This window comes from Euphorbia lathyris, chromosome 2 (genome assembly GCF_963576675.1).
Source record: "Euphorbia lathyris chromosome 2, ddEupLath1.1, whole genome shotgun sequence".
NCBI classification, from domain to species: domain Eukaryota; kingdom Viridiplantae; phylum Streptophyta; class Magnoliopsida; order Malpighiales; family Euphorbiaceae; genus Euphorbia; species Euphorbia lathyris.
The window spans coordinates 76,788,206-76,815,971 of NC_088911.1; the positions used below are offsets into that span (position 1 = coordinate 76,788,206).

At 37.1% G+C, this 27,766-nt stretch overlaps 1 protein-coding gene across 6 annotated transcripts; it reads right to left on the bottom strand.

Annotated features, from left to right (window-relative positions):
• Nucleotides 1-1,346: 1,346 nt before the first annotated feature.
• Nucleotides 1,347-27,766, bottom strand: LOC136218658 (E3 ubiquitin-protein ligase BRE1-like 2). Of its 6 annotated transcripts, none has more exons than XM_066005686.1 (19): nucleotides 27,534-27,763; nucleotides 25,677-25,838; nucleotides 25,501-25,588; nucleotides 25,136-25,366; nucleotides 24,813-24,980; nucleotides 24,429-24,622; nucleotides 24,222-24,305; nucleotides 24,002-24,121; nucleotides 23,740-23,926; nucleotides 23,490-23,650; nucleotides 22,638-22,709; nucleotides 22,033-22,109; nucleotides 16,145-16,339; nucleotides 13,207-13,279; nucleotides 13,000-13,086; nucleotides 12,752-12,889; nucleotides 11,819-12,021; nucleotides 1,932-2,094; nucleotides 1,347-1,839 (listed from the first exon to the last, which is right to left on the bottom strand). In XM_066005686.1, exons 1-19 carry the CDS (start codon nucleotides 27,642-27,644, stop codon nucleotides 1,708-1,710), a joined length of 2,646 nt encoding a protein of 881 aa, XP_065861758.1. In that variant the 5' UTR covers nucleotides 27,645-27,763; the 3' UTR covers nucleotides 1,347-1,707. The 6 variants fall into 6 exon arrangements, 4 of the variants coding, with proteins under 4 accessions (XP_065861758.1, XP_065861759.1, XP_065861761.1 ...); XR_010683880.1 differs by lacking the exons at nucleotides 1,347-1,839; nucleotides 1,932-2,094 and adding exons at nucleotides 5,166-6,859; nucleotides 6,975-8,124 and having other exon boundaries at nucleotides 27,534-27,766; XR_010683881.1 differs by lacking the exons at nucleotides 1,347-1,839; nucleotides 1,932-2,094 and adding exons at nucleotides 5,166-6,235; nucleotides 6,328-8,124 and having other exon boundaries at nucleotides 27,534-27,766.

Here is a 27,766-nt window from a genome sequence, read left to right on the forward strand (position 1 = left end):
AGAACTTTTGATCGGTCTACTTCTATGTTAGATTTAGTCTTTATTTGGAATTATGTTTATATCTCCATATATAGATGTCATTCCACTTTATATGAGCGTTCTATTTCTCTATAGGAGTGTTGTCATGTTTTCTTTTATAACATCTAATTAACTGGAAAATCATAAAATCACTCATGAAAAAAAGACTTTGAAGTCGATTTTGTGTGGAACACATTTCCCTTGTTGTATTAGTTCAAGCAATTGTTTATTATTCATGATATATGAAATAAAAAATGCAAATGGAAACTTATTTGATATACTTCTGAATTGTAATTTTCTTAATTTTTTTTGAAAGAATAAAAAATATTATTAAATTAGATCAGAGTATAAGACATCGATAAGAAAAGATAGTGTACATGCCCACTCACCCCAATCAGACCTAGAACTGATAGGTTTTGCTAATGAATGAGCTACAAGATTCGCTGATCGCTTAATGAATGAGATCGAAACTAAGTTAAGATCTTGAAGAATAGAGTAACAATCTTGAATAACATCGGATAAGTATGAAAGATCAAAAACCTTGGCTTGTAAAGCTTGTACCACTTCTAGGCAATCAGATTGGACTATCACCTGAGATAGATTTAGAGCCTTAATCCAACTGAGGGCCTCTCTTATTGTCATTGCCTCCGCTAGAGTAGGATCAATCGAGTCTGCTAATCCCACATTCCTGGCACGAATACAGACACCCCTATTATCTCGAATCAACATGCCGTATGTAATTCTCTTAATTAGTTGTATCGAAATGCACTATTTTTTCTACGAATAAAACTTTTACTTTCCTTTAAAAAAACATAATATCTATTTAATGGGATTTGTTAACTCTTATTCTAACTCCAATCAATAACTTCCTTCGTAATATCATAAAATCCAAACATTATATTTATGTCTTCTTATTCTACAATAAACATCTAAAAAAAAACAAAATCAATATTCACAAGTTCCGATATTTTATAATGAAACCAAAACCAACCTATCTTATAGCGAAACCATAATTTTTCCAATTTTATTTTCTAAATTTACAAATTGCAATTCATTGCTTACTTCTATATTCATGTTTATTGAATGAGATAATTTCGAGTATAATCATACTTTCAAATATAAACCCTACATTCCAAAACATAAGCCCTTAAACCCTAAAAAATAAACCATAAACCTTAATTTCTAAACTTTGGACATACATTCAAATACAGTATAATTTCTCCAATATACCATTCACACAGCAGTTACCGCTGATGAACCAAATAATGCTGAAAATAACGATCAGGAGCCTTATGCATACACAGTGAAAATTCAAGAGCTCAATGTGGTAAAACAATTGATAAATGACCTCATACATATCAGAAACTCTCATGTGATAAAACAATTGATCAAGTACCTTATACATAAAAGAATGAATATTCAAGAGCCTCAAGACCTATTTTGCCTATTAATTAGCATCAATAGCATGAAATTCAACATGTTCATGTTCGGAAACCATGGCAACATACCATAGATATAATCAAAGCAAACTAATGGACATTTACAGATTTCGACCATAACTTTCTTTTTACTTGTTCTTTTTGCCTAGCTTTCTACATTTACAATGGAAGCAAGTTCAGATATCAAAGGTTGATGCTTCGAGAAAACACAACTAGGTCCAAGCTAAAATTTCAACAAGAGGAAGTTCGTTCATATCTTAACAAACCGAACATCACTCTGGCCGAATGCAGTACCACATCCAGGGCATTTTCGGTGGCGAATCTCTAAATTCCTCTGGATACATGGATTGCAGAACAGATGATAGCATTTCACAATTACAACCTGCCAAGTACAGTAGAGCCCAAAATATATCAGATCTTACCTATTTATTTATAAATTAAACAAATTACAAGCCAGCCAACTGGTGAACTTGCCTCCTTTGGCCGGTCAGAACACACGCTGCATTTGAGCATACTTTTGCACTCTTTTATTTCATTCTGGATTCGTTGTATTGTAGCCTCACCACTTTCAGAAGTCATCTCAGCAATCTTATCATTTAACTCCATAAGCTCTTCATCAAGTTTCTTCCTCTCGGTCCTGGATTAACAGAAGTTCATCCAAAACCTAGATATATTAATATGCTAATCTTACTAATTTAGAATACTTCAATTCTTTACATTGCAAATGATTATAGAATATAGTACGTCCTTCATGATGGATACACATTGCAAATGATTAGAATGTAATTTCTAATAGTAAATGCACAAGACTTCTAGCATTTTCATGGACGACAAGCAACCTAAAAAAGAAGTTGGTTTAAGAAAACAAGAGTCTAGAAGTTAAGAAGTTAGTTCTTTGACTGGAAAAGCACTAGTTCCGAGAAGTAATGTGTAGGAGAGAATGTGGCTTTGACAAAACGGACACATAAGAAAGCTAGATATTCGAAAGACCAGATGAAGTTGGAAAATATAGTAGGAATATGTTACAAGCCAGCAGAAAAGATTTCCTTTATGAATTCTGATCATTTTTCCTTTTTTCAAGTTGAATACCTATTTTATGTACTTTACTAAGTAAGAATAGTTTTTACTAGTTTCCTATGGATTCAATTGGGTCAACGATTTTAATAGGATAAATATAACTCTAGAAATCAACTTATCATTCTTTTTTAATCAATTGAGAATTTTATTGCAACTGTCATCTCTAAACCTATTATTGTTCCCAACCTAAACTCCTAGCTTATTTGTTGAATTCTAATTAATCATCCTAAACTCCTCAGCATCATATCGGTTCGTGATGATAATGATGGTTTTCATCTTAAACCAACAAAGAATACTTTCTTCACTAGCTAAACTAGGAGTTAATCCCAAATAGGTTAGAAAACCTTCCTTCCAAGAGGAAATTTGTGTTTGATTGATAAAAGTTGTTAATCTATACAAAGATTGGAGCTTAAATACCTCCAAAAACTAGCTAGCAAAAGACGAAAAAGCCCTTTCTAGGGTTACAAGCTTAAACTACAAGGGCAAAACAGCAAATAAGTCTAAATTGCAGCACAATAAATACGTTGGAGCAAGATTGTGGCAGAACTGTGACAGGCTGTCTTCCTTGGCCGCTAAGTGTGACCTATCTCACACGCCGTGTGGCTATTTCTTCGGAAGAGTTACGCAAGCCTTCGGCCAATCTCCCCAGGTTGTCATTCGTGTCTCACACAGCGTGTGGCTGATATGACATGCCGTGTGAATTATGCTGAAAGTTCCATGAGCTCCAGCAAACCACCCACACGACGTGTGGTTCTGCGTTTGTGAGTTCCTCCCTTCACTAGCTTGCTCACACGGCATGTGGCTAAGGTGACACGCCGTATGAGCACTCCCTCATGCTTGCTTGGCTTGGTGTGTTCAAGGAGATGCCCTCATCACAGCAGCATTAGACTCGCTATGCTCTAGGGAAGCGAGTGATTGATCATAAGAAGATAGAAATGTCAATAAAATGTGTAGCAGCACGTGAGCACATTAAAATGGCCCTGTATGGTAAAGAGCTTCTTGGGGTAAAATTAGAAGTTTGAGTCACTTTAGATGCTTTGACTAGTCAAACCTCTAATAGTGGTATTTGGTGAAGAGATGTTTGAAAGAACTTATTGGGTCCAAAAAGCTAATTTTGAAAAAACTGGTTTTATGAGCTTTTTCAATTATATTTTTTTTACCCCTAGTTACTACCCTTTAACCCCAAATAAAGGTTTTACCATGCCCTTATTTGTCATTTTATGAAAACAACTATTAGCAATTAGTTAAGTTTTACCAAACAAATTTACACAAGCAGCTAGTCAAATCAACTAACAAAAAAGGTAATCAGCTAACAACTATTTGCCAAGCAGGATCAATGTATGACTGGACTAATAAGGATAGACATAATAAATACTCACTTCATTCCCTAATATAAGTCATTCTAGGGTATTTCACACAAATTAAGAAATACAATTAATATAGAGTCAAATTAATGAATTTATTTACATTGGTTAAGTAAAAAAAAAAATCTCTCTCATATCATGGTTAAGGAATAAGCCTTAGAACGTTCAAAAACACATGGACGAAGACAAAATTTAATGCTTAGACCAAAAAACTAAACTAAAAATTCTTGAAAAACTAGAATGACTTGTATTTTGGGAAAAACTAATTTGCTAGAATGACTTATATAAGGGAATGGAGGGAGTAATAATATATCCAAGAAAAGTTATCAAGGATAAAACAGGAGATACTTAAGATGGTTTTTGATGATTTGAACATGTTTAGCGCTGTCCCAAGGATGATTCCTAGTGTAAAGGCAAAGAATAGAAGTAACTATGATCAAGAATTGAAAAGGAGGGCTGAGATAGACATGGATGACACTTAAATGAAATGTGATTGCCGGATTTTCCAAAGAATTATATGCTCAAGGAACGAATTGGAAAAGAAAATCAATACAACCAGCCCCAAGTAATTGGAAATAAGACTTGATTGTTATAGCGACCGATTATAAAACAAAAACTGTATTTATATATTATACCACTGTCATTAGAACAGACTCTTACGATTCGATTCAATTCAGCTTTATTTCGAGCCGAATCTATAGGCGAATCTAAATTATAACAGACTCGTACGATTCCCGGTTCGATTTAGCTCTATTTCGAGCTGGATCTTCGTCACCGTTCATCAAAAACTTAAACAACACTAACTACTAAACTCACTCTCCTCTAGCCTGATTGTTATTTATCAAGTTATTAACTCAAACTAGCTCCATTCCAATTTCCATCATTATCCGTTCATCAAAAACTTAAACACCACTAACTTCTAAACTCACTCTCCTCTCTCTAGCCCGATTGTTATTAATCATGTTATCAACTCAAACCAGCTCCATTCCATCATTATCAAGTTGACAACAAGGTAAAAGAAAAGTCAGAAATTCAAACTCTTCATCTCTACTAAGTTACTAAACATAATTAGTTTTATTAGGACTGCATTTGCATTGGATTTGAATTTGAAGTACTTGGTTGATATGATTTCTTTTTTGACACTAAAATTGCATTTCTAGACTAATATTTGATAATATTTTGAGTTCGACATGGTAAATATTCTATTCTTTATAATATTATGAATTTGAACCGAATCTTATGATTCAATTCGATTCACGAGTCACGATTTGACAACTATGTATTATACATATATATTGTATATATTAACATAGGTACATATTATGTACAATACTTCAATTGTTATTCTTTGTATTGGTACTTCTACATTTTGTGTATTACATGTGCACACATACAGATGTTACCCCTAATGTCAAGGAGACATCTTTACCCTATAAGCAGCCTAAGCATGTTGTAGCAACCCGAATATGAAGGAGGCATCTTTACACTACAAGCAGCCTAAGCATGTTGTAGCAGCCCTTCAACAGTCTTGGACACGCTATTCATTAATTACAACTAATATTCACGTAATACTCCCGCTCAAACTGGAGCATAGATATTTGTCATGCTCAACTGGTTATAAATATAGTTCATCTGAACCCCATTTAAGGCCTTCGTGAGGATGTCTCCAAGCTGCTCATCAGTTCTGATATAGGCCGTAGAAATGATCTCTTCTAGCTTCTCACAAACGAAATGGCAATCTACTTCAATATGCTTGGTACGTTCATGGAACACAATGTTGGAAGCAATATGAAAAGCTGCTTGATTATCACCATAACTTTGTTGGAGTAGTGATCTTGAATCCAAGCAAAAGATGACGAAGCGAAGACAATATGTTGCTTCTTGCTACCAAGAAACTATATTCCCTTCAACAACAGTGGATCTTCTATCATCCTTTGTCTCCTGCCCAATCTGCATCGGAGAAACATGCGATCTGGGGTATGACCATGATTCTTGTAAAGTAATCCTCATACTAGAGTCCTTTTAAGTAACATAGGATTTGTTCCAACAGTAGTCAAGTGATCAATGGTGAGAGAAGAAATAAACTGGCTAATAACATAAGATAATTCAGCTTTCCCACTGAAAGCCTATATCTTCTGGGATCTTCAAATGGCTCTCCTTTCAATGTACGATGCAAATTTGGAATCAAAGGCGCACTGCATGACTTAGCTCTAGATTTTCCAGTTTCTCACAACAAATCAAGAACATATTTTCTTTGAAACATGAAGATTCCTTTCTTGCTCCTTGACACCTTAGTTCCCAAAAAGTTTTTAGACCACCCAGATCCTTAGTATGAAACTGATGATGAAAAAAGGATATCAGAGATGAGTTTCTTGAGATGTCACTTTCTCTAATAACAATATCTACATAGACGGCAAGAAGAATGATACCTAATGCAAAGTGTTCATAGAAAACAGAGTGATCACACTTGCACTTCATCCCAAACATCTCAACTGCTTGGCGAAATTTCTCAAACTATGCTCGAAGACTTTGTTTTAACCCATACAGAGATTTGTGGAGACGACAAACTTTGCCATACTCCACCTGAACAACAAACTAAGGTGGTTGCTCCATGTAAAACTTCTTCTTTAAGATCGCCATGTAAGAAAGCATTGTTTATATCCAAGTGATGCAAGGGCCACTTGGAGCAAGCCGCCATAGAGGTAAAAAGATGAATAAAGGTCATCTTAGCCACCGGAGAGAAAGTCAGAGTAATCAACTCCGTAAGTTTGAGCATAGCCTTCCGCAACAAGTCGAGACTTTAAACAAGCAACTGAACCATCAGAATTGACCTTGGCAACAAACACACATCTGCATCTTTCTTTCCATCAGGCCAATTTACCAAATCTGAAGTACCATTAGCATCCAAAGCATTCATTTCGTCTACCATTGCAATGCTTCGGCGTTGATGTGATAAGGCCTCTGAGACATTTAGCAACAGTAGTAAAATCGAGTAGAGCAATAAAAGCATGTGAAGAAGAGGACAAGTTGTCATAAGAAACAAAAGCAAAAATAGAATATGTGCAAGATCATTTACCTTTTCGAAAAGCAATAGGAAGGTTATCACTACCTTGTCTGGACACAGAGGGATCGGTGCTGGATTAGAAGCAAGACGACTCCGTCGTCTTGAATATACCTGAACGATAGGAGGCTAAGATGGTTCTGGAAGCCGAGACTGAGGAATATTGTGGACTTAATAGACCAAAACACTATCAACATCCGTATCGGAAGTGGATGTATCATAAGGGAAGGGATAAAAGGGGCAACGCTCCAGAAATGTGACATCATAAGACACAATATACTTATTAAGAGGTAGGGAGAAACAATGATACACTTTCTGAAGACGAGAGTAACCAAGGAATATACATTTGAGTGCTTTAGGATCAAGTTTGGTGACTTGTGGTCTTACATCTCGAACAAAGCAAATACCCCCAAAAATTCATGACATAGGAACTCATGGTTTGTTCGAAAAGAGAGTACTATAAGGAGTCTCACCTTATAAGATGGAGGAAGGCGTGTGATTGAACAAAAAAAATAGGCGGTTAAGATAGCATCAGCCCAAAAATGTTTAGAAACACGAGTCTGGGATAAAAGAGCTCTAGCTGTTTCAAAGAGATGACGATTCTTTCGTTAGTCACACCATTTTGCGATGGTGTATCAACACAGGTAGATGGTGAAGGATAATATTCTGGAGCTTAAAAGTTTGAAAAGGTCCAAAAAAGTATTCTTTAGCATTGTCTCTGTATGAATTGAAACATTAAATTGGGTTTTAATCTCAACACAAAAAGCAAGCAAAAAGTGAGTAAATGATTCACAACATTTTTTCATTAAAAATAACCAAGAAGTTCAAGAATAATAAGCCACAAATGTCACAAAGCATTTGTAACCAAATTTAGACATTGGAATGAACTAATTCAGAAGGAAAATTAGACCTTTTATTGACTCGCGGAGTGGAAGAAAAGCATTGATGTTTTGCAAACCGACAAAACTCGAAACCTAAACTAAACAAATTATGAAACTAAGGACAACTTCTTCAAAAGAGGTAAACATGGATGCCCTAACCGACAATGCTTATCAAAAGGGGTGGATATACTAAAGCAGACAATAGGTCTTCTAAGGGTAGTATCCAATATGTAGAGACCTACAGATTCCCGTCCACTCCGAATAATCTGCTTCGTTACAAGATCCTGAAACAAACAATGGGAAAATGAGATGCAACGACTAAGAGAACGAGTAAGATTCCTCACAGAAATCAAATTGAAAGAAAAACCAGGGACATTAAGGACAGGTGAAAGAGATAGTAAAGGTGTTGGGTTAACAGTGCCAGTGCCAGAACCAATAACATGAGAATGTGTTCCATCAGCTACGGTAATATGGGAAGGAAAAGTACCAAAGTGAGAACATAATAGTTTAGAATTACATCCGTGGCACTAGAAAAGGCATGTAAAGCAGTTACCTAACTCGACAATGCCATTGATGGACAAAGAACGTCGTGAAGCTAATGTTTGAGGATGTAGCAACAGTAGAGGCCATATGAGCACGAGAAAACAACAATGGATGTTCATGGCTCCTAAGTGATAAAAGAAAGGCTATAAGTTCTTTCTTCTTTTATTACTTTCCTCGCATCGCGTGTGTATAAGACTGAAGCCTTCTGTCTAGCTCTGGTGGCTGCACAATTAAAGCAAGAAGGCTTGGTAATCTCTCGCTTGACTTTTTTTACCAGCGATCTAAAATTCCACTACGATACGACATTCTCTCTCTTTCTTTTTCTATTAGGTATTCTGTGTAAGTTGGTCTCTCATTTTTAGTTATTTCTCGCGAGACCCAAGGCTCCTCTTTTAGGCTATTTACGGTCGCATTAACTCTGCCAGACTCGTCCAAAAAAAAAAGCAATAGTAAGCAAGGAAAGCATTAGATAGTTCTCAATTGATTGGGAGGGAACACGAGTCAAGAATGCTCTTTTTTCTTTATGTGCCGCAACCGCATACGAGGGCACATTGTCCTACTAAAATCTCCCATCTCATTTTTCTTGTTATTTTCCTGATCATCGAATGCGAGATCGGAAACTCAAGCTAAAGCAACCGTACCAAGCTAGTTAGAAGCTTTGATTGGGACAGGTCCCAACAAAAAGAGCGAAGAACCTCTTGTGAACAAGTTTTACATGAAAAAGATTTGGCTCAACATGTTCTATTCGATACGGGCAAAAGAAGACCCCAACTCGGTATTCTTAAAAAAAATAGAGAAATCAGAACCAAGTCAAGATGATACGGATCATCCCCTTCTTCTTGCACAAAATCCATTTCCGTATGGCTTGTTTAGGAGTTTCTAACTTAGGCACTTGGTATGACCAGGCTCATGACAACAATAACATCAATGTTTAAAAAAAGGCTGCCTAGGTGCACGAAATCGAGAATCCGCGCTGATTTTCTGAAACGTCTAACCAAGCACATTCGAAACTTTATTTGGAGTGGGGATATATTTGAGTGAAAATTGGTAACGGTTCCTTGGCACATATGCATTAAGTCGGTCAGAGATGGCGGCTTAGGTGGTAAACAGCTTGGGAGATTTAACACTGCTCTTTTGGGTGAACTGGCTTGGGGTCTGCTCTCTTCTGACGTTGCTTGGTTATCTTTGTTACATTCGCGGTTCCTTGTGGCTTGCGGGCTGCCTCGAGGTCGTGTGCTCAATTCTTCCTTTTAGGGATCGGTTCATGCTGGCTATTCTATTCTCAAGAAACATTGTTTGTGGTGGATTGGAGAGGATACTCGGCTCCAATTTTGGACATCTGAGTGGACTATTCCGACGGTTGCTGATAGGGTTGGGCTTTCTCCTTCTGATCAACAACGTCTCATTGCTCCTTTGAAGGATTTTCTGGTGGATGGAGTCTGGATGGATCTACCCGATTTTCCTCAGGAGGTCTTGTGTGCGATAACTGCCATCCGGAGAGGTCGTGACCCCTCTGACATTTGTATCTGGCGCCCGACAAATAAGGGGGGCTTCACGGTCAAGCTTTTCTATGCATGGCTAGGGAATGAACCGTCTTCATTAGCGGTTTATCGGTTCCTTTGGCGAAAATACATTCCGCCTGCACACTCTCTTTTGTTGGCGCACTCTGCTTGGTTATCTCCCCACCCACGATGCTCTGCGGCTTCGAGGTATGTCTATTGTCTCCCGTTGTTGTTTATGCCTTGAGAATTGCGAGTCTATGCATCATCTGTTTGTGGATTGTCGGTTTGCTAAGGCGCTTTGGCAGAGTCTGTCCTCCCTGTTTGGCCGGCGAATTATCACATCATCTATTGCGGAGCTACTTCGCTGGGCTGCGGTTCAAAGGTTTAGCTCCCAGATTTCGGCTCTTTGGTGCAGTGCAGTCCTACATGTGCTTTGGGTAATTTGGAAGACCCGCAACGACTCCATTTTTTCGGATTTGTCCCCGAATATTCATTCCGCGCTAAGACTTCTTTGACTTCAAATTCGTCGGACTGATCTTCTGTCATTCGGCTCTGTTTGGAACCCCACTATTGAAATTGATCTGCTTCACACGCTACAGTTGTTGCCTCCTCGGTCCCGGGTGCCTAGGATTCTACCGGTCCGCTGGTCTGCTACTCCGTCTGGATGGATTAAAATTAATTCGGATGCCTCGGTTACCACTATCAATGCCGGCTGAGGAGGTGGGTTTCGGGATTCTGCTGGGCACTCAGTGGGTTCTTTTGCTTTTCCGTCTACTTGCTCTCTGGTGCACATCGCGAAACTCTCTGCTGCGCTCTATGCAATTCGCATGGCATACAATAAGGGCTGGCACCGTCTTTAGCTTGAAAGTGACTCTACCTATATGGTATCTCTCCTTCGACATGCTGACTTATTGGCCCCTGGGAGCAGCATCAGGAGCTTCTAGAGTGTCGCGCATTGCTTCGTGAAATGCATTTCGTTGTGTCACATTGTTTTCGAAAAGGAAATCAGGTTGCAGATGCGCTTGCCAATTTTGCGGAGCCTCACTGGTGGGACTCACCCCCTCAATTTTGATCTAGTTTTATTTGGGACAATTGTAACGGCCGAGACTTGTATCGGTTTGCTTAGATATGCCTATTCACTCTTTGACATTGATTGTATTTTTTTCTTCTTTTTATTGATTTGGGTTCGGGGGTGGTCGTCTGGGGTGCCAACCTAGTTGGGATGTCCTCGGCTTCCTTTCCTTGCCCTCTACCTCTTAATAAAAAAACAGACATGCAATATCTGACATCATGGGTCATGAGAAAAAAACTAGTTGTGGCATAAAGTTCAAATTAATAAAAGTCTATTTCCGGAAAAGAAAAATGAGAAATGGTTCAAAAGCATCGGACTAGAAAACTGAAAATACGATATGGGAAGTTATAGTACCAAATTCATCTATATTCACTCTCATATGAGTAAGGTTCTACTACTAAATTTTCTAGGAAATTAAATTGATCATCCTAAATGCCTTCGAGAGGTAGGACCATCCTACAATTAGCTCTATTAATGAGTAATAAAGGGTTCAGCTACAAATAGTAAATGGTTAAGAAATATAAGAATGCGACATGCTAGTAAGTTGGGTTCATAGGCTACCACAAGTTAAAAATAAGAACAGGAAATAGCCCGTCAGTATTCAGCAAATCACGAGAAGCAAGTGATTAAAAGTTTTCCGGTATAATGATTCAGTGACCATCAAATAGTTGGGAAGAAATGTTTCAGCTCAAGCAATAGATATTGTAAATCACATAAAAAAAAGAAAAACACAAAATTCTCAGAATCAGATGCCAAGTACGAGACTTACGGTCACACACACAACCAATAAAAAAGAAAAAAAACAAGCGTGAAAATTTAATCAGAGTTTCAAATGCAACCATCAGAAAGAACGGAACCTACCTTTCATTCTGTAATTCAGATAGAATTTCATCCATCTTCTTTTGTATTTGCTCATGTTCTTTCTCAGAAGAAGCAACTGCATACTTAAGCCACTTCAACTCCTTGTCTGCATCCATCAATTCCCACCGTGCAGTGTCAAGGTTGACAGAAAAATGCCTGTCTTCTTCAGTTGATCTAATTGCCTCTTCCATGCAAGCTTTCATCTGCAAGATTCAACCATCAATTAATAGCGAATAGGTTCTTATATAAAGCACAAGGAAATTGTGGAGTGAGTTGGCATGGCAACAGCCTGAGAGACCCCAAGATAAGGATGTCGGAAACTAAGAAATAAAGACAAAAATTTGTATCTAAGATCCACTTATGCATGATTTAAAAACACTAACAATTAGAAACAAACTTAGGGGGCGTTTCTTTTGGGAGTCAAAGGGTAAGGGAAATAGGAGATTTCATTGCTTTTGTTGGTGTTTGTTAACTAATACAATCAATTGACTTTACCCCTTTTTAATTTTGGGTTTATCTCAAACTCTTCTAATCTCATTACCCAACTACCTCTAAGGTTTCCCATTCCCTTTCCCATCTTTTACTACATGGCAACTCTAGTATCCTCATAAAATTCTACTTTAGTCTTCATTTTCCTTTTTAATTTCCATTTTTGTTCTTATACTTATTTCCTTTTACCTTTTTCATCCCTAGACTAATTTCATTTATTATCCTTGTAACTATCTATTTTTACTTCTTCGCCCCGAAAAATAGTTTTGACCAAAATTTTTATTTTATCATATTACAGTTTTAAAATTTTGGTCAAAACTACAAGAACAAAAATGAAAATACCTATTGCATACCTCTAAGTACAAGAATAAGAAAAAACGAAATCATACCTTTAACAACTATGAGAATAACAAAGAGCACATCGAAAGCTTTTGAAATAGTTACCTGCTCCTCATATTGAGATACTCTTGTTTTTAAATATTCTACTGATGTGTTAACTTGTTGAAGTTGCTTGGATAGGGCTTGCTTCTCTGAGAGTAGAGAACTCTGCGCCTGCTTTGTCTTCACACTCTCAGACACTAGCTGCATTTTAACATCTTGTAAATAATGTATAAATAACGCAAAGCTTCTATCAACTAACTAAATGTAACAAATTATAATCCATCCATCCATGATACATAATCAAGATGTACCTTGATATTGTAGTCATCCCTATCTGCCACTTGTTGTAATAGATGTTGGTTTTGTGTTTGCATATCTTCATATGCTTGCCCAATGGTCTGGAAGAGCAAAACAATTTAGCATTAGAAGATACTCAGGGAAGAATAAGAAGGATAAAAACAGCAGCACATGACAAAAGTGGTATAAGTTGTCAAAAACAAATAGGACAAACAACAAACCTCAATTTCAGAGATATATGACTCAGCCTCCTTGTCTTTACTTTTAATAGCTTCTGTAATCTCCCAAACATCTCTGCACATGAAGTAACAGCAGAACATACTCAAGTTTGTAGTCTTAACTTAAAAAATTAACTAGTAAAAATAATATGCATAATCTTCAGTTGCATAAAGAACAGCACGTATTATCCATTTTGTCAGGAACCTACATCCACACAACATAGCTGGTGTGCTATACTTCTGTATGAAGTCACTAAATAAAGAACTACACAAAGAATCACTCAGAATATACCATCCATGGAGTGACCATTTCGGATAAAACTGCATAGAACTCACAGTTTCTTTCTGGTTCAATGCAATGCATTGAAGTAGTAATTCCTGAATCAATAAAACTCGGTAACACCATAATCATCATCATGAGTCAGAAAGGTCAGCTACGTTACAAAAGTAACTTCAAAACTAATACCAAGAAACAAAAAATGCATGCACGCATGTAATGTCATTGATGATAATCATTACAGAATTGTATAGTTTTCATGTAGTTATTTTTCCTCAAGTGTAGCTAAATCATAGGTTAATCAGCATAAATATAGTTTCCTTGTATAGCATGCTATTGTATATAAATCGGATGCAATAGGGTTTCCTAAGCATTAAGAAAACATACGAATATAGAGTTTATTCATCTCTATTTGTTCATTACATGGTATCACAGCCCACACTTTTTTGGGTGTCTGTAATTTTTGGTTGAATTGTGTTTTTCAGACTATCAAAAAATTATAGGGTTCCATTGGGTATTGTTTTAGAGACATCTTTGTGTCTCACCACCCCCCAACCAGAAAGAGAAATCGCCGATTGAACTCTCCACAAAGTTCGGCCACCATCCAAGCAGTGCATGCCACTCACACGCCACCGTTAATTTTCACCTCCAGATACTTCACCAGCTCAAGATCCTTACCTTGATCTTCCTATAGCTCTCCGTAGAGGTACCCGCACTTTCACTAATCCCGTTTCTTCCTTTGATTTTATAATGCCTTGTCACTCTCCTCCAAGTCTTTTGTAGCCTCTTTAGACTCGGTTGTTGTTCTTTCATGTCTTACTGAGCATTGACTCCTCCAGGTTGGCAAGAGGCAATGATGGAAGAAATGGCAGCACTTGAACATAATCGCACTTGGGATCTTGTGGTTCTTCCGCCTGAAGAATGAGCTATTGGTTGTAAGTGGGTGTTACTCTGAAAATGAACCATGATGGTTCTGTTGCCCGCTTGAAAGCTCGCTTGGTTGCAAAGTGTTATGCTCAGATATATGGCATTGACTATTTCGAGACGTTTTCTCCAGTTGCCAAACTCTCTTCGGTCCGTCTATTCATTTCCTTGGCTGCTACTTAGTAAGTACTTACAATTGGGCACTTCAGCAACTCGATGTTAAAAATGCCTTTTTAAAATGGTGATTTACGTGAGGAGGTTTATATGGAGCAACCACTTGGGTTTGTTGCTCCGGGAGTTTGGGAAGGTATGCAAATTGAAGAAATCATTGTATGGCCCGAAACGATCTCTCCGTGCTTGGTTTGGAAGATTCAGTGGTGCAGTAATTGAATTTGGCCTTCTTAGAAGTGCATATGATCACCATCAGGTTCTGAATGTATTCTTTTAGTAGTGTATGTTGACGACATAGTGAACACTGGGAATGATGTAGCAAGAACTACAGAGTTGAAAGCATTCCTTGGTGCTTGTTTTCAAACAAACGACCTATGACCATTGAAGTACTTCTTGGGAATGGAACTTTCCGTTGTAGCAAAGTCTAAGTTAGAGGAAATATTGTCTAGACTTATTAACGGATGGTGGTTTGATCGAGGCAAAGACATGTGATGCACCTATGATACCAAATACGAAGTTAAAACCTGAAGATGATTATTTACTAAAGGGTGCTCCAGGACATGGTATGTTATATCAAAAAACCATGGTCATCATGCTGTAGAAGAAGGCTTCACAAATGCAGATTATGTTGGAGATCTTACAAATAAGCATTTTACCAGAAGATATTGTGTGTTTGTTGGAGGTCATCTTGTACCTTGGAAGAGTAAGAAGCAAAATGTAGTTTCTAGATCGAGTGCAGAATCCGAATACAAGGCTATGGCACAGACAACACGTGAGTTTGTATGGCTACGTCATCTACTTGGTGAGATTGAGTTTACTCAAATGAAACCAATAAAGTTGTGGTGTGATAATGAAGCAGCTATTTACATAGCCAATAATGTTGCATTCAAAGAAAGGACTAAACACATAGAAGTTGACTGTCATTTTACTCGGAAAAAAGTTAGAAGATGGTACAATCACAACTCTACACGTAAGACCGGACGACCAACTAGCAGATGTGTTCACCAAAGCCTTACCAGGAACCGGAATCACTTTTATTTGTACCAAGCTGAGCATGATCAATATCTATGCTCCAGCTTGAGGGGGAGTGTTATAGAATTGTATAGTTGTCATATAGTTGTATAACTGAAGTTTCATCGAAACAAAAGAGCAAGCCAATCACCATACCCTTCATAGACAACTAATATTATAGAATATAAGATAAATAAACTAAGCTAAATAAGAATTTAAGATATAAAGACAAGATACAAGAAACTTAATTAAATAAGATATAAAGTAGGGCTGTCAATATCTGACAAGATAACAGGATTTGCAGAGACAACCCATTATTTTTGTGCATTTATGTCATATAATCATGTGGGATATATAGATCATATAACATGATTATGATACCACCACCCATTTTGACACCCCTAATATAGAGATATAAAACAAGATTTTTTTCCTCATATTTTATTGGAATTTGGCAGTAAAATTAACTTTTGATCATTAAAAAGGAAAAAAGACGGAAAAAAACCCCTTGAAAATGTGCATATAGCACTTTGAAAGAAATGATATAATAGAACCCACCGTTCAGAAGCATCAAGTCTGGCCCTTAATTCATTTATCTCAGCTTCAGCTGCTGAAAGCCTTAGTTGGCAAGCACCCTCAGCCTCGTAAGCAGCTTTGACTCTCAACTCTAGACTATGTTCATCTAAAGCACACCTAAGGACTTCAGCTTGCGAGTGAGCCCTGCGTTCCGATTCCCTTAATTCCAGCACATCTCTGCAGAAAGGTCCATAGATAATTATGATAATAGACTAAAAGATATTTGCTATGCAGAAATGAAACGAGCATGTGAGGACACATGTTCAAAGAACGAAATTGCAGATTACAACCAATAGTGTGAAACATCTAACTGCAGTTCCATTTTCATCTTCCAAAGATTGGAAAGTCAAGATAGGGTGAATTGGGCCTTAACTATCAGCTTAAACTTTTAGTTCAATTGGTTGCAAACATGGTATCAGAGCCGGCTCCAGGGAGAGCCGGCCTAGGCAGCTACCTAGGGCCTCCGGTTAAGGGGGCTTCCAATCCAAAATATATTTTAATTACAATATTTGAGATCATAATTGTTAAAATTATGTTTGTAAATAATTATTATCCCCTATCTGAATTTAATAGCAAATCTATATAGAAAACAAGAATATAGGCAACTAAAATGCAATCGAAAATTGACAACAATAGCATATATGGGTTTTTTTTCAATCACCACCTCTCAACAGCAATAGACAATAGAGAGCTTCCAAAATTTATTTCAAAAGTTCTCTCTTAACATAGTGGTTAAAGGAGCGCCTCACTAAAGGCTTAGGGTCTTGAGCCTTGAACCCAGAAAACAAGGCTCTATTCAAAAGGCTCTCACCTTGTGCGCCTCGCAGTTTTTACTCAGGGTTTTTTTTTTTTATTTATCTCAACCACTAATCTAACTTAAATAAGAATAATCTCAACCCTTAATTTAAATAAGAATATCAAGAGTCTCGGTCATAATTAAATATATAAAAAATAGAGAAAGATTAGGAGAAGATGTCATGATGATTATTAGTTTTTGTTGTGTGTGTTCTTTTTGATTGACAATGAAAGGTTATCTATGTTGCATGGAAACGGAGACTTGGAAACGTTATTTCTAAGAAAAATTAGCTAGGAAACGCTAATGAAAAAGAGTTTGCATAAATGGTTATTAGTTTAGTAGCATTAGTTATATAGTTAGGTACTTTAGGTTAAGACGTCAAGTATATATTAGTGTCTCTATGAAGTATGAACTTAATTTGGTGCTTTTGACATTTATGCTCTAATATAATGTTTTTATGTGGTTTTGTTTTGTTTGTGTGGTCATAAGTGTGTTTTTTTGGTTTTTGCTTAACTAGTAAAGGAGTATATATTTTTTTTTTTTTTATGCGCCTCGTGTTTCTAAGGCGCGCGCCTCGGCTTGCGCCTTTAGCCTAGGCTCCAGGACCCCTTGGAGCCTTAGCGCGCCTTGCGCCTTTAATAACTGTCTCTTAACAATAAATCTCTTAACAATATGGGTAAAGTACAAAAGAAAAACTTGTGCGGTTTACCCGATTTGCAAATACAGTCCTCCGAGAGTCAATTTTACAGTCAAAAAATACCCTAATTTGCAAAGTCAGACTTCTTAATTTCTCCTACTCGTTTTATGTAAATAGTCACAATAACAATTTTTTATGGAATGTTTGAGTTCAAACTGAGTTTTTAAACCATGGGACTGCATTTGCAAAAAGGTCAAACAACAGACACCGTCTTTTTTTTGTACTTTACCCTAATCTAACAATAATATAGCAGCTGCTAACTACAACTTTCTCTGCAAATTGTTCCAAAAGTTTGATCTTTATTGAATTTTCTTGGTTTCGGTCAAAATTAATTAAATTTAAATTTATAACAAAATTTAGAGCATAAAAACTAGGAACCTAGGGCTTCTAAAATGTTGGAGCCGCCTTTGCATGGTATGAGAGCCTCTTAGACCAGGTGATCAAGGGTTCGAATCCTAGCATCCCCATTTGTTGATTTAAATTGAACACATGGTAAGATGGGTCTGTATTGTACACCCTTAAAGCCTAGTTGGCATTTATACGTGGGGTGGATCATATATTAATATGAATTGGCCTTATCTATCAGCTTAAACTTTTAATTCAATTGGTTACATGACAATGTCCACGGGTCAGACCAACCCACCAGGAAAAGAAAATAGAACAAAAACTCAAAATGTTGACTTCAGATGCAAGTAGCAATTTTAAAAATAACTGCAACACCAAATATGCACTAACAAAAGTGACCTGTAGAAATCATGTACAAACTAGAACTATTTTGCCACAGGGGATTTTTTCAAATTAGTTATAAACGGACTCAAACTGGAGAAGCGTAATGAAGCTGCACGCTACAATCACATTTACTCATGTAGTTTTATTCTAGTCCACACTGCTGCAGTATCTGGTCTAGGTTATTTGACATGAATAAGAATGAGACATTCAATTTGAGCTCAAACTTTAATAGACCAGGAATAATACAATAATTCGAGTCAAGTTGAGTCACCTGTAAAGTTAACTTCTTAAATGGAAATACGAGTCAAATCAATCAGTAATCAACTTTTGACTCTAATAAAATAATAACAATGGACTATTTTTAATATTTTAAATAAAGCATGAGAAATATTAATATGATCAATCAGTGAATGAACTTTTGACTCTTCTACAAAAAAAAAAAAAAAAAAGTTAAAGCACATCATTTCAACATTTAAAATTGTGCTTGAGAGAAGTAACGGCAGGGACAGTAGCATAAAAAACAATTTTAAGACCACTTGCATAATAGACTCCAATAATTGAATTGGAAAGGTTAAAAACAATGAGCTTTTTACTTTCATTTCTTTTCTAGCTCTATTTGTTCTTTAATTGATTTTGATTCCAAAAGCATTCCAAAGCAGTAAATCAAGTTGACATATTTACCAACCTTAACCATTTCGGATTTTCTATGGATCTTTTCAAGTGAAATTTGCCACATTTGACAAAAATGATACATCCAGCTTTATGAACCTAGGATATAGTTACGGGAAGGTTTAATTTTTTGCTGTATTTGATGTTGAAACATCCAGCTTTATGAGCCTAGGATATAGTTACAGGAAGGGTTAATTTTTTGCTGTATTTGACGTTTTTACTTAAGTTATGGCTGTGGTCTTCCATGAGGAGGGTATATGAACAAGTTAGAGAGGACATTGTGTGGTGGTTCGGAGACAACTCCCGGCTAAATTTCTGGACCGACTCGTGGATATCCCCGTCTGTCGCTGATCAGCTCGGCATTCCGCCTAAAAATCAGCGCACACTTTTTGAGCCGGTGCGAAATTATAGGTTGGATAACTCGTGGAATAACTTGGATCGGCTTCCCGAACAAATCCAGACTCGTATTCTTCGGGTTCAAGGTAATCGGGATGGAACCGACACCTGCATTTGGAAACATTCCATGTCGGGAGAACTTCCGACAAAATCCCTGTACAGCTCGCTCCGCTCTGTTTCGCCGGCGGTTCCCTGGAATCGCTTTATCCGGAATGCATTTGTCCCTCCCCGACGTTCGTTTGCCTGCTGGCTGGTAATTCATGGGAAAATTTCGGTTCAGGTTAATCTTCAGGTTCGCGGCTTCTCTCTTGCTTCGAGATGTGCCTTGTGTAATTGCAATATCGAGACTTTGGATCATCTTTTTGTTACGTGTTGGATTGCGAGACGTCTTTGGGCGATGGTCTTTAATAACTTTGCGGTTACTCTCTGCTTTGTGACTACTTTTGAACCTTTATTTAGCGTTATTCGAGCGGTTGGCTTCCGATCGAAGAAACGCCGCTTGTGGAACTTGGCGACAGTTACTACGGTTTGGTATATTTGGCATATCAGGAACCTGGCTGTGTTTGAAAACGAACTCCCTTCAATCCAAGTTCTTCTGAACCGTCTCTTCTTCCTCTTCCATGAGCCTAAATGGACCTCCTCTTCAACGTCTCGGGTCAGGCCACCTCCGGAACCGGACTTCGTTACGGTGCGCTGGTGTCTGCCCCCGACAGGCTGGATTAAGGTTAACACCGACGGGGCTGCTGAGGGTGCTCCTGGCATCGCTGGCGCTGGGGGATTTTCAGAAATGGAAGAGGTTTTGTAATGGGCTGTTTCGCCTTTCCCGTTGCCGATTCTTATGCTCATACGGCTGAGCTGATGGCGATCGTCTTTGCTATTGAAGCTGCCTGGGAAAGAGGCTGGCACAATTTGTGGATTGAATCTGACTCGGCATATGCGGTTAAGTTGCTCAGTGAAAAATCTACTGCGGTTCCATGGAGGGTTAAGCAAGAATGGTTAAGCTGCTTATCACGTTGTTCGTCTATGAACTGCAAAATCACTCATATCTTCAAGGAAGGTAATCAAGCTGCGGATCGTCTTGCCTGTTTTGGCAAATCTGCGTCAGCGCTCCACTGGTGGCACTCTGCGCCTTATTTTTGCCAATTTCATGTTTTCGATGACCTTTGTAATGTTGCTCATATTCGTTTCCTTTAATTTTCTCCCCCTTTTGTAATTTTCTTTTTTTATTATTATTAATAATATTCAGGGTTGGTTAAGTGCGTTAGGGGTGTCAACCTAGTTGGGATGTCTAACCTCTTAATCGCGTCCCAATCTTTCATTAAAAAAAAAAACTTAAGTTATGGCTGAAACTTCAACAATCCAGCAACAATTTGAGGTTTTCATTGCCACGTATCAGGAAGATCATGCAAGGGATAGGAATGACAGAGAAAGGGAACATCTAATTCAAGAAAAACAAAAGGAATTGACCAATTCAAAGGTCCGGTACATGATATGGCTACATCAAGGTTGGCTGATTGGGGGAACAACGGTTTGGACGTGTCAAACTTGACCACGGTGAAGGAGAATCAAAATAAGATAAAGAACCCAAATCTGATTCCTAGTTGAGGCTGGCTGAACCAGAGGACTCTTCCCTTTATTCTAATGGGTTTTTCGTAAATGCAAACCGTTTTATTGTTGCTTGCTAGTCCCATCACCAGTGTTGTTAGTAAAAAAGACTAAGATTGAGAGTACAAGGAGGATTTGTATAGATTATAGGGCTCCCAATGCATATACACCGAAATTTTGATACCTAATGAGGTTGAGAAGACGGCTTTTTACATTCATCACGGAGGGGTCATGCTCTTTTGGCTTATTAATGTCCAGCCTATCTTTCAAGCCTTAATGCCTTGCCTACCCTTATTACATGAAATCCCAAACCAAAGTTTTATTGCGCCAAGAAGTTCACTTTTGAAGTCTCTCTCCCTCTGACATGCGCATTATACTGCTATTCTCATGGATCTCCTAGCATAAACAATATGATTGAATTCCTAAGTGTCATGGAACCGTTTGAACCAAAAGCTCGAGCTGATAGTTAAAGATCCACTTCATATTAATATCTGACACACCCCCACACGCGAATGCCCACTGGGCTTGAAGCGTGCACAACACAGGCCCATATTACCATGTCCTGCAATTAAATCAACAAATGGGGCGGTCTGCCAGGAATCGAACCCTGGACCACTTGGTCACACCGGCTCTCATACCATGTCATGGAACCGTTTGAACCAAAAGCTCGAGCTGATAGTTAAAGATCCACTTCATATTAATATCTGACACTAAGGATCAATTATCTGACATGACATCCCAATCATTCTACATCTCAAATAGACCAACTTATCATGCGATGAACAGATAAGGAAGAAGACAACAAATATTTTTAGATTAACAGGTTTTAGACTTTTTACTAAATGACATTGAAACCCAATTTATATAAAATCTTAAGATTTAACCGTACAATACTTAAAGGCATTAGCTTTTACAATGAATTGCAGGCAATGCATACCAGACAGCATGCAAGATATGGAACTCTAAAATACAATGTACCTTCTATCATAACCTTCCTGTCCATACATGTCCAAGATTATTTGTAGTTCTAGTTTTTCCTTCTGCAACTTCTCAATCTGCAATATGCTCATCATCTTCAGTTACTGCTAGCCATTAGAATCACAGCAAAAGGACCATATGAGTATTTGAATGGTTTAAATATTACGAGTTTATTGCCACCAAGTAATTTGCATGTCTTAATGCATAAGTGTCTATACAGGTGTATCAAGTTAAAATGAGTCAACGAACTCTGTTATTACACAATTCAATTCTACTAAAATGGAATTCCAACCATAATCTTTTACATAAACTTGTAAACCATGGAGACAGGATCATGAGTATGATACATTTTACCAAACATCGATGAGGAAAAGCAGAAGAAAATCTAGGCACTATTAACCTGAGCAACATTCACACAACGATTTTGAAAATGGAGTACAGCAAAACAACATAGGTAAATAAACAGATTCTCAGAATGTTTATGCTAAGATGTAAACTAAAAAATAACAATCTCAATAAGAATTTCCCAGGTCAGCAGTTTACGAGAAATCCACACCATAAACATAAGCAATTTAAAAGCTGCGCCACATCTTGAACGAACTTACCAGAACCTTCAGAGATTTCATTTCTAAAATCTGTTCATCGCATTTTTTTGATAAGCATTTTTGTTCATTTGTCTGCATCAATAACAAAATCAAGCTAGTCAGTTCCAGGAGACAAGATTCTTAAACAAAAATAAATAAACAAGTAACATACCAGTTACAAAGTAAAGAAGAATGAACCAGCAGCACTGATCCAATACTTGAAAAACCAATCATGTATTGCATAGTATTAGTTTCTAGCCATACTTCAAAAGTTTTGCAATATCAACTTTGACATCAACACATTGCAATGCAAGACCTTGCAAATTCTTATTTTGCAATTTCACATTTTCATGTGATAAAAATAGCTCTGGATTTTATTTACTCCAAAATCATTTTTTACTTAGAATATGACTTGAATAAAGGCAGGCTATAATGCAAGAATCCTAGAAAAAAGTTATCTGAGATTAGATTTTTAGTTCTGACGAAATAGCAATGAGCTCATTCTATTTGTTTGAAGTTCTCTGTATTCACATGTTATTTGCTTCTCGTGAGAATTTTCAAGAGAAGAAAACAAGTTTCAACAGTATTAAAGTCTAAGCATTTTTCACACATAAAAAAAACTGGGTAAACATTGCAAGTGAAGGTACACCTAAGTTGTGAGATGGTTTTAGAAGTCCATATGGATACTTAATAAATGGGACAAGTATTTCGCGAACAAGTCAAAACCACTCCACTAACAACTGGAGAATTTTGGGCTAGTACAAGTTCCCCTAATGGACTGGAATCCATAACTAGAGTGCAAAATTCAAAGCTTATTGAAACTTATATTGCATCAGAGCTCTCATTCATTTGTCCATCAAAAAAGCTAGCAACCTTTTCAGATAAAGAGACTCTAAGTGATTCTGATTGTTGACGCAGAGAAAGTGCTTCACAAGCAGTCTCCTTCCACCGATTCATTTGTGCTTCCATCATGCCCATTTCCTTTGACAAGGCAGTAGCCATTACACGGAACTCTGTTTTAATATCTTTTCTCCCTGGTTTTCAAGTTACATACACGTAAAGCAAAGTTCCACAATAGCAGATCTTTAGAGACAGTAAGAACAAATTTATCAAATAATCTTACCCAAATCCTCTATAGCCTCTTCCATTTTAAGCGCAAGATCATTTTTCTCAATAATACATTTTTGCAGCTTATGTTCAAGTTCCTCAATTCTAGATTCAGTACTGTCAATGCTATTTCTTGCAGCATCTGTTGACTCGACTTTTGCATTCACTTCCTTCTCCCTTCTCACCACAAGAGGTCTGTCAGCCTGAACAAATGCATGAAAAAATAATAGAATCCACATCCCTAACACTGGCCAAAAGTACAGCAAATAGAAAATAACCTGCAAAGAATCTTTCATAGCTTTGTATCGCTCTGCTTCAGCTTTCCAATGTTGGAGCTGATCATTTACCAAACTGTAGAGACGAGATGATAGTATATACTTGTCATCCTTCAATTCATCCTGTAGAAAGTACAGTCCTCACTAACTGAACACTCAAATTATGTAATTATTATGTTTACATTCCAAAAGACATGGATATCAATAGTTCAAATTAACATACTTGAAGATCTTCTAATTCCTTTGATAAGATGTGATTTTCATCTTGTGCATCTTGAAGCTCGGAAAGACGATCAGCCACTAGTATCTGCAAGATTGGTTCAATAATAAATCAGCTGCTTACAAACAACACAATCTTAAGATGTGCACATGTAGAAAAAACGAGTTCTTATGCAGGACGCAGAAAAATAAATTGCACATTAACAATTACCTTTGCTTCCTCAATTGCATCTTTTAATTGTCGCAAACCCTTAGACCTCTCTGCAGGCTTTTCAGGTGACAAGCTTCCATTTATTGCACTTGGAGCTATAGTGTGCAACCCAGCAGCTGCATCCTTTTGCATTTTCAGATTGACCAGCTTTCTTCTGCTTTCTTCAAGTTCAGCCATGCTCTCTTCTAGCTCACCTATAAGGATGAGCAAAAACCAGACAAAGTTCAGCAGCATGCAACACCTGAAAATAGTAAATGTACTGACAAAAGTAAATGTCAGCACAATCCTCATACCTTTATTTGCTACCAATTGTATGCACGCACTAATATTCTAATAAAGATGTTTTATGTACTGTACAAAAAACTTTTAAAAAGTGTAACATACCCGCGAGGCATCTAATCTCAGACTGATCCACTGATTGACAGCTCATATAAGTCTGAATCTCGTCAGTATACTCCTTATGCTTCAAGTGGAGAACATTAATTGCCTCCTGCAGGTGCTTAACCTCCTCTTTCATCATATCATCAATCCTTGACAAGTGAAAAATGCTATCTGATAACATAAACCATAATCAATAATGAAAAAATATTTGTGATAAAATGTACTACTATCGAGATTAAAGAAGAAAATGACTAACCTAATGATAGGAAATAAATATTAGAATGATCAATTTAACAATTGCACATCATGTCATTATTTCTTCTTACCTTCTGCAGATAACTTTCCAAGCAATGCCTGTGCTATGCTTTCAGTTTGCAACCTCTGAGCATCAATAGCATCTTCCAAAATTTTCATCAGCTTCATGGTTGATGAATGGCGAGAAGCGAGAGCTTCTTCAACATATCTAACAGTTTCATTATTTCCACAGCATTCAATGGAATCTGTACCTAGTAGTCTACAGAGAAATATATCCCCGGCAGGACATGATGGAATTGAACCTAAGAAGTGTTTGAAGTTAATTTAATATACATTTTATGCACATAAAACAAGGTTAATGATCAGTCAACTTCAGTTTCTAGACAACCATTGAAGAGCATCTAGCAATTTAGTACAGGAAACTATAAACTAATACCTCTAGAATAGTCTGAATGGTTCAAAATTGGCAAAGCCTTGTCACCTCCTCCAGCACGAACTCCAAGGAGGACCAAATCATCAACCAACTGGATGACACAATAATAAAGCTTCAAATAAGAGCACAAAAAGTATCATTATAAGTGGACAAAATCTGGAAAAAAAATCAAATTTGACCTGATTCCACAGTTGATTTATTGTTATCAGCATGTTGTCATATGCAATTTGTCTCTCTTTGGATTCTTGAATCTTGGTTTCAAGATCATGCAACTCATGCTTCTGAATGTCTAATTGCTGAAAAAGCTTTTGATTATGGAGCTGGAGCACTGCCACATCAACCTAGAAGAGGAAAATGAAAGAACAAGAACCAGAACCAGAAACAAGAGAGCTAAAGATTATTCTATATATTCATTTATGTAACAAAAGACATGTAAAGAGTTTAGATAGAGAGTGCATGTCAGCATGGCTTCACATTAATGGACAAACCAAAGTACTGACAAAAAGAAAAGACTGCATTTCCAATCCATAATTGTAAAACTCGCAAATTACATGATAAACCGCAGTATTAATCTACTATTCCATAGTTTCTGATAACTGAAAAAGGGGGCAAAAACACGACTTAGCATTTATAACTAACAGCTCAATTTACACCTTCTATGCTCAATGTACAAAGTTTATGGAGCCAAATCTTGACTATTGCACATATGATCCAGCACAAATTAGACCAGCTGAAATAACACACTAGATTAAGGGTCTTAGTTCCAGGGTAATAAAGCTACCAGGTTTCACAAAGTTTGAAAACGTCTATGTAGATTTAGCTAGGGATGGCAACGGGTAGAGTACCTGCAAGTAGTGTCAATCCCAAAGCCTTAATTTTTTCATTAAGCGTACCATGGTTGTTAAAGGCGCAAGGCGCGCTAAGGCACTAAGGGGTCCTGGAGCCTAGGCTCAAGGTGCAACGCAAGGAGCGCGCCTGAGGAACACGAGACGCAGAAAATACATATATATATATACTCTTTACTAGTTAAAGCACAAACCAAACAAAACACACTTATGGCCACACAAACAAAACAAAACCACATAAAAACATAATACTAAATCATAAATGTCAAAACACAAAGTTAAGTTCATACTTCGTAGCGACATTAATATATACTTAACGTCTTAACTTGTACCTAACTAATGCTACTAAACTAATAACTATTCATTGTCAATGCAGTTTCTGTTTGAGTGGAATGGAGCAGACTCTTCTTTATGTGACTGCTCTTTCTATATTTAGTTAGGTCTCTTAATATTCTTATTTATCAAGGGTTAAGATTAATCTTATTTAGATTATATTAGATTAGTGGTTGAGATTAGTCGAACTTTGTTTTACACAAAACACACAAAAAAAAAATAGTGAAAACAAAGAGGTGCTCCTTGATTCAGTCGAGGCGCACAAGATGAGAGCCTTTTAAACAGGGTCTTGCTTTCTGCAATCAAGGTTCACGCGCCTTCAAACAACTATGACGTGATACTTTATGAATCTCGTTCCCGTCTCATTTAAACCACGGATACCCTTAACTGTTAAAAACTAATAGATAAAACAAAAAATATTACAAATTTAACAAAAAAATTAAATTTAATAAACCATCCATAAATAATTCATCTGACAATTTAACAAACATTCCAAATTCTAAATTCTAAATCAAGTCCAATTATCAAAAAATTAAAATAAACTAAAAATAAATATGTAAATATATGGCGGGTACAAGTAGCATAGGGTATTCCCATATCCATCACCGGTAATTTTATTGATCCCCTGCCCATCCCATACCCTTTATTATACAGGGTAAGGTAATCCCATTAGGGTCGGGTACCGGCAGTTACAGTAACAGTTGCCATCCCTACATTTAGGACATATCATTTCTGCAATGCAATTAAATCCACAAAAACAGGAACTTAAATTGAACTTCTTGAAATTATCCTAGCTAAACCTAAATATATAAATTAACTATTTATACATATATAAAGGAAAGGAAGAAGAGAGAATACAGATTTGTTGGAAGGGGGAGAAGTGGAGGAATTGCGAGCCATAGAGAGAGAAAGCGGTGAAGTCAGGTGAGGCCTCTTCTTCTCCGGCTCGTCGGATTCTGAGCTTTCCATTTATTTTTACTTATGAACTCATAAGTTAAGCTTTTGAATTAAAATACAGCCATTCCAGCACCGCTCTAAACTCTTCATGCGTCTGTTGTTTGTTATCAAACGTAAAACCTAGAAATAGACCG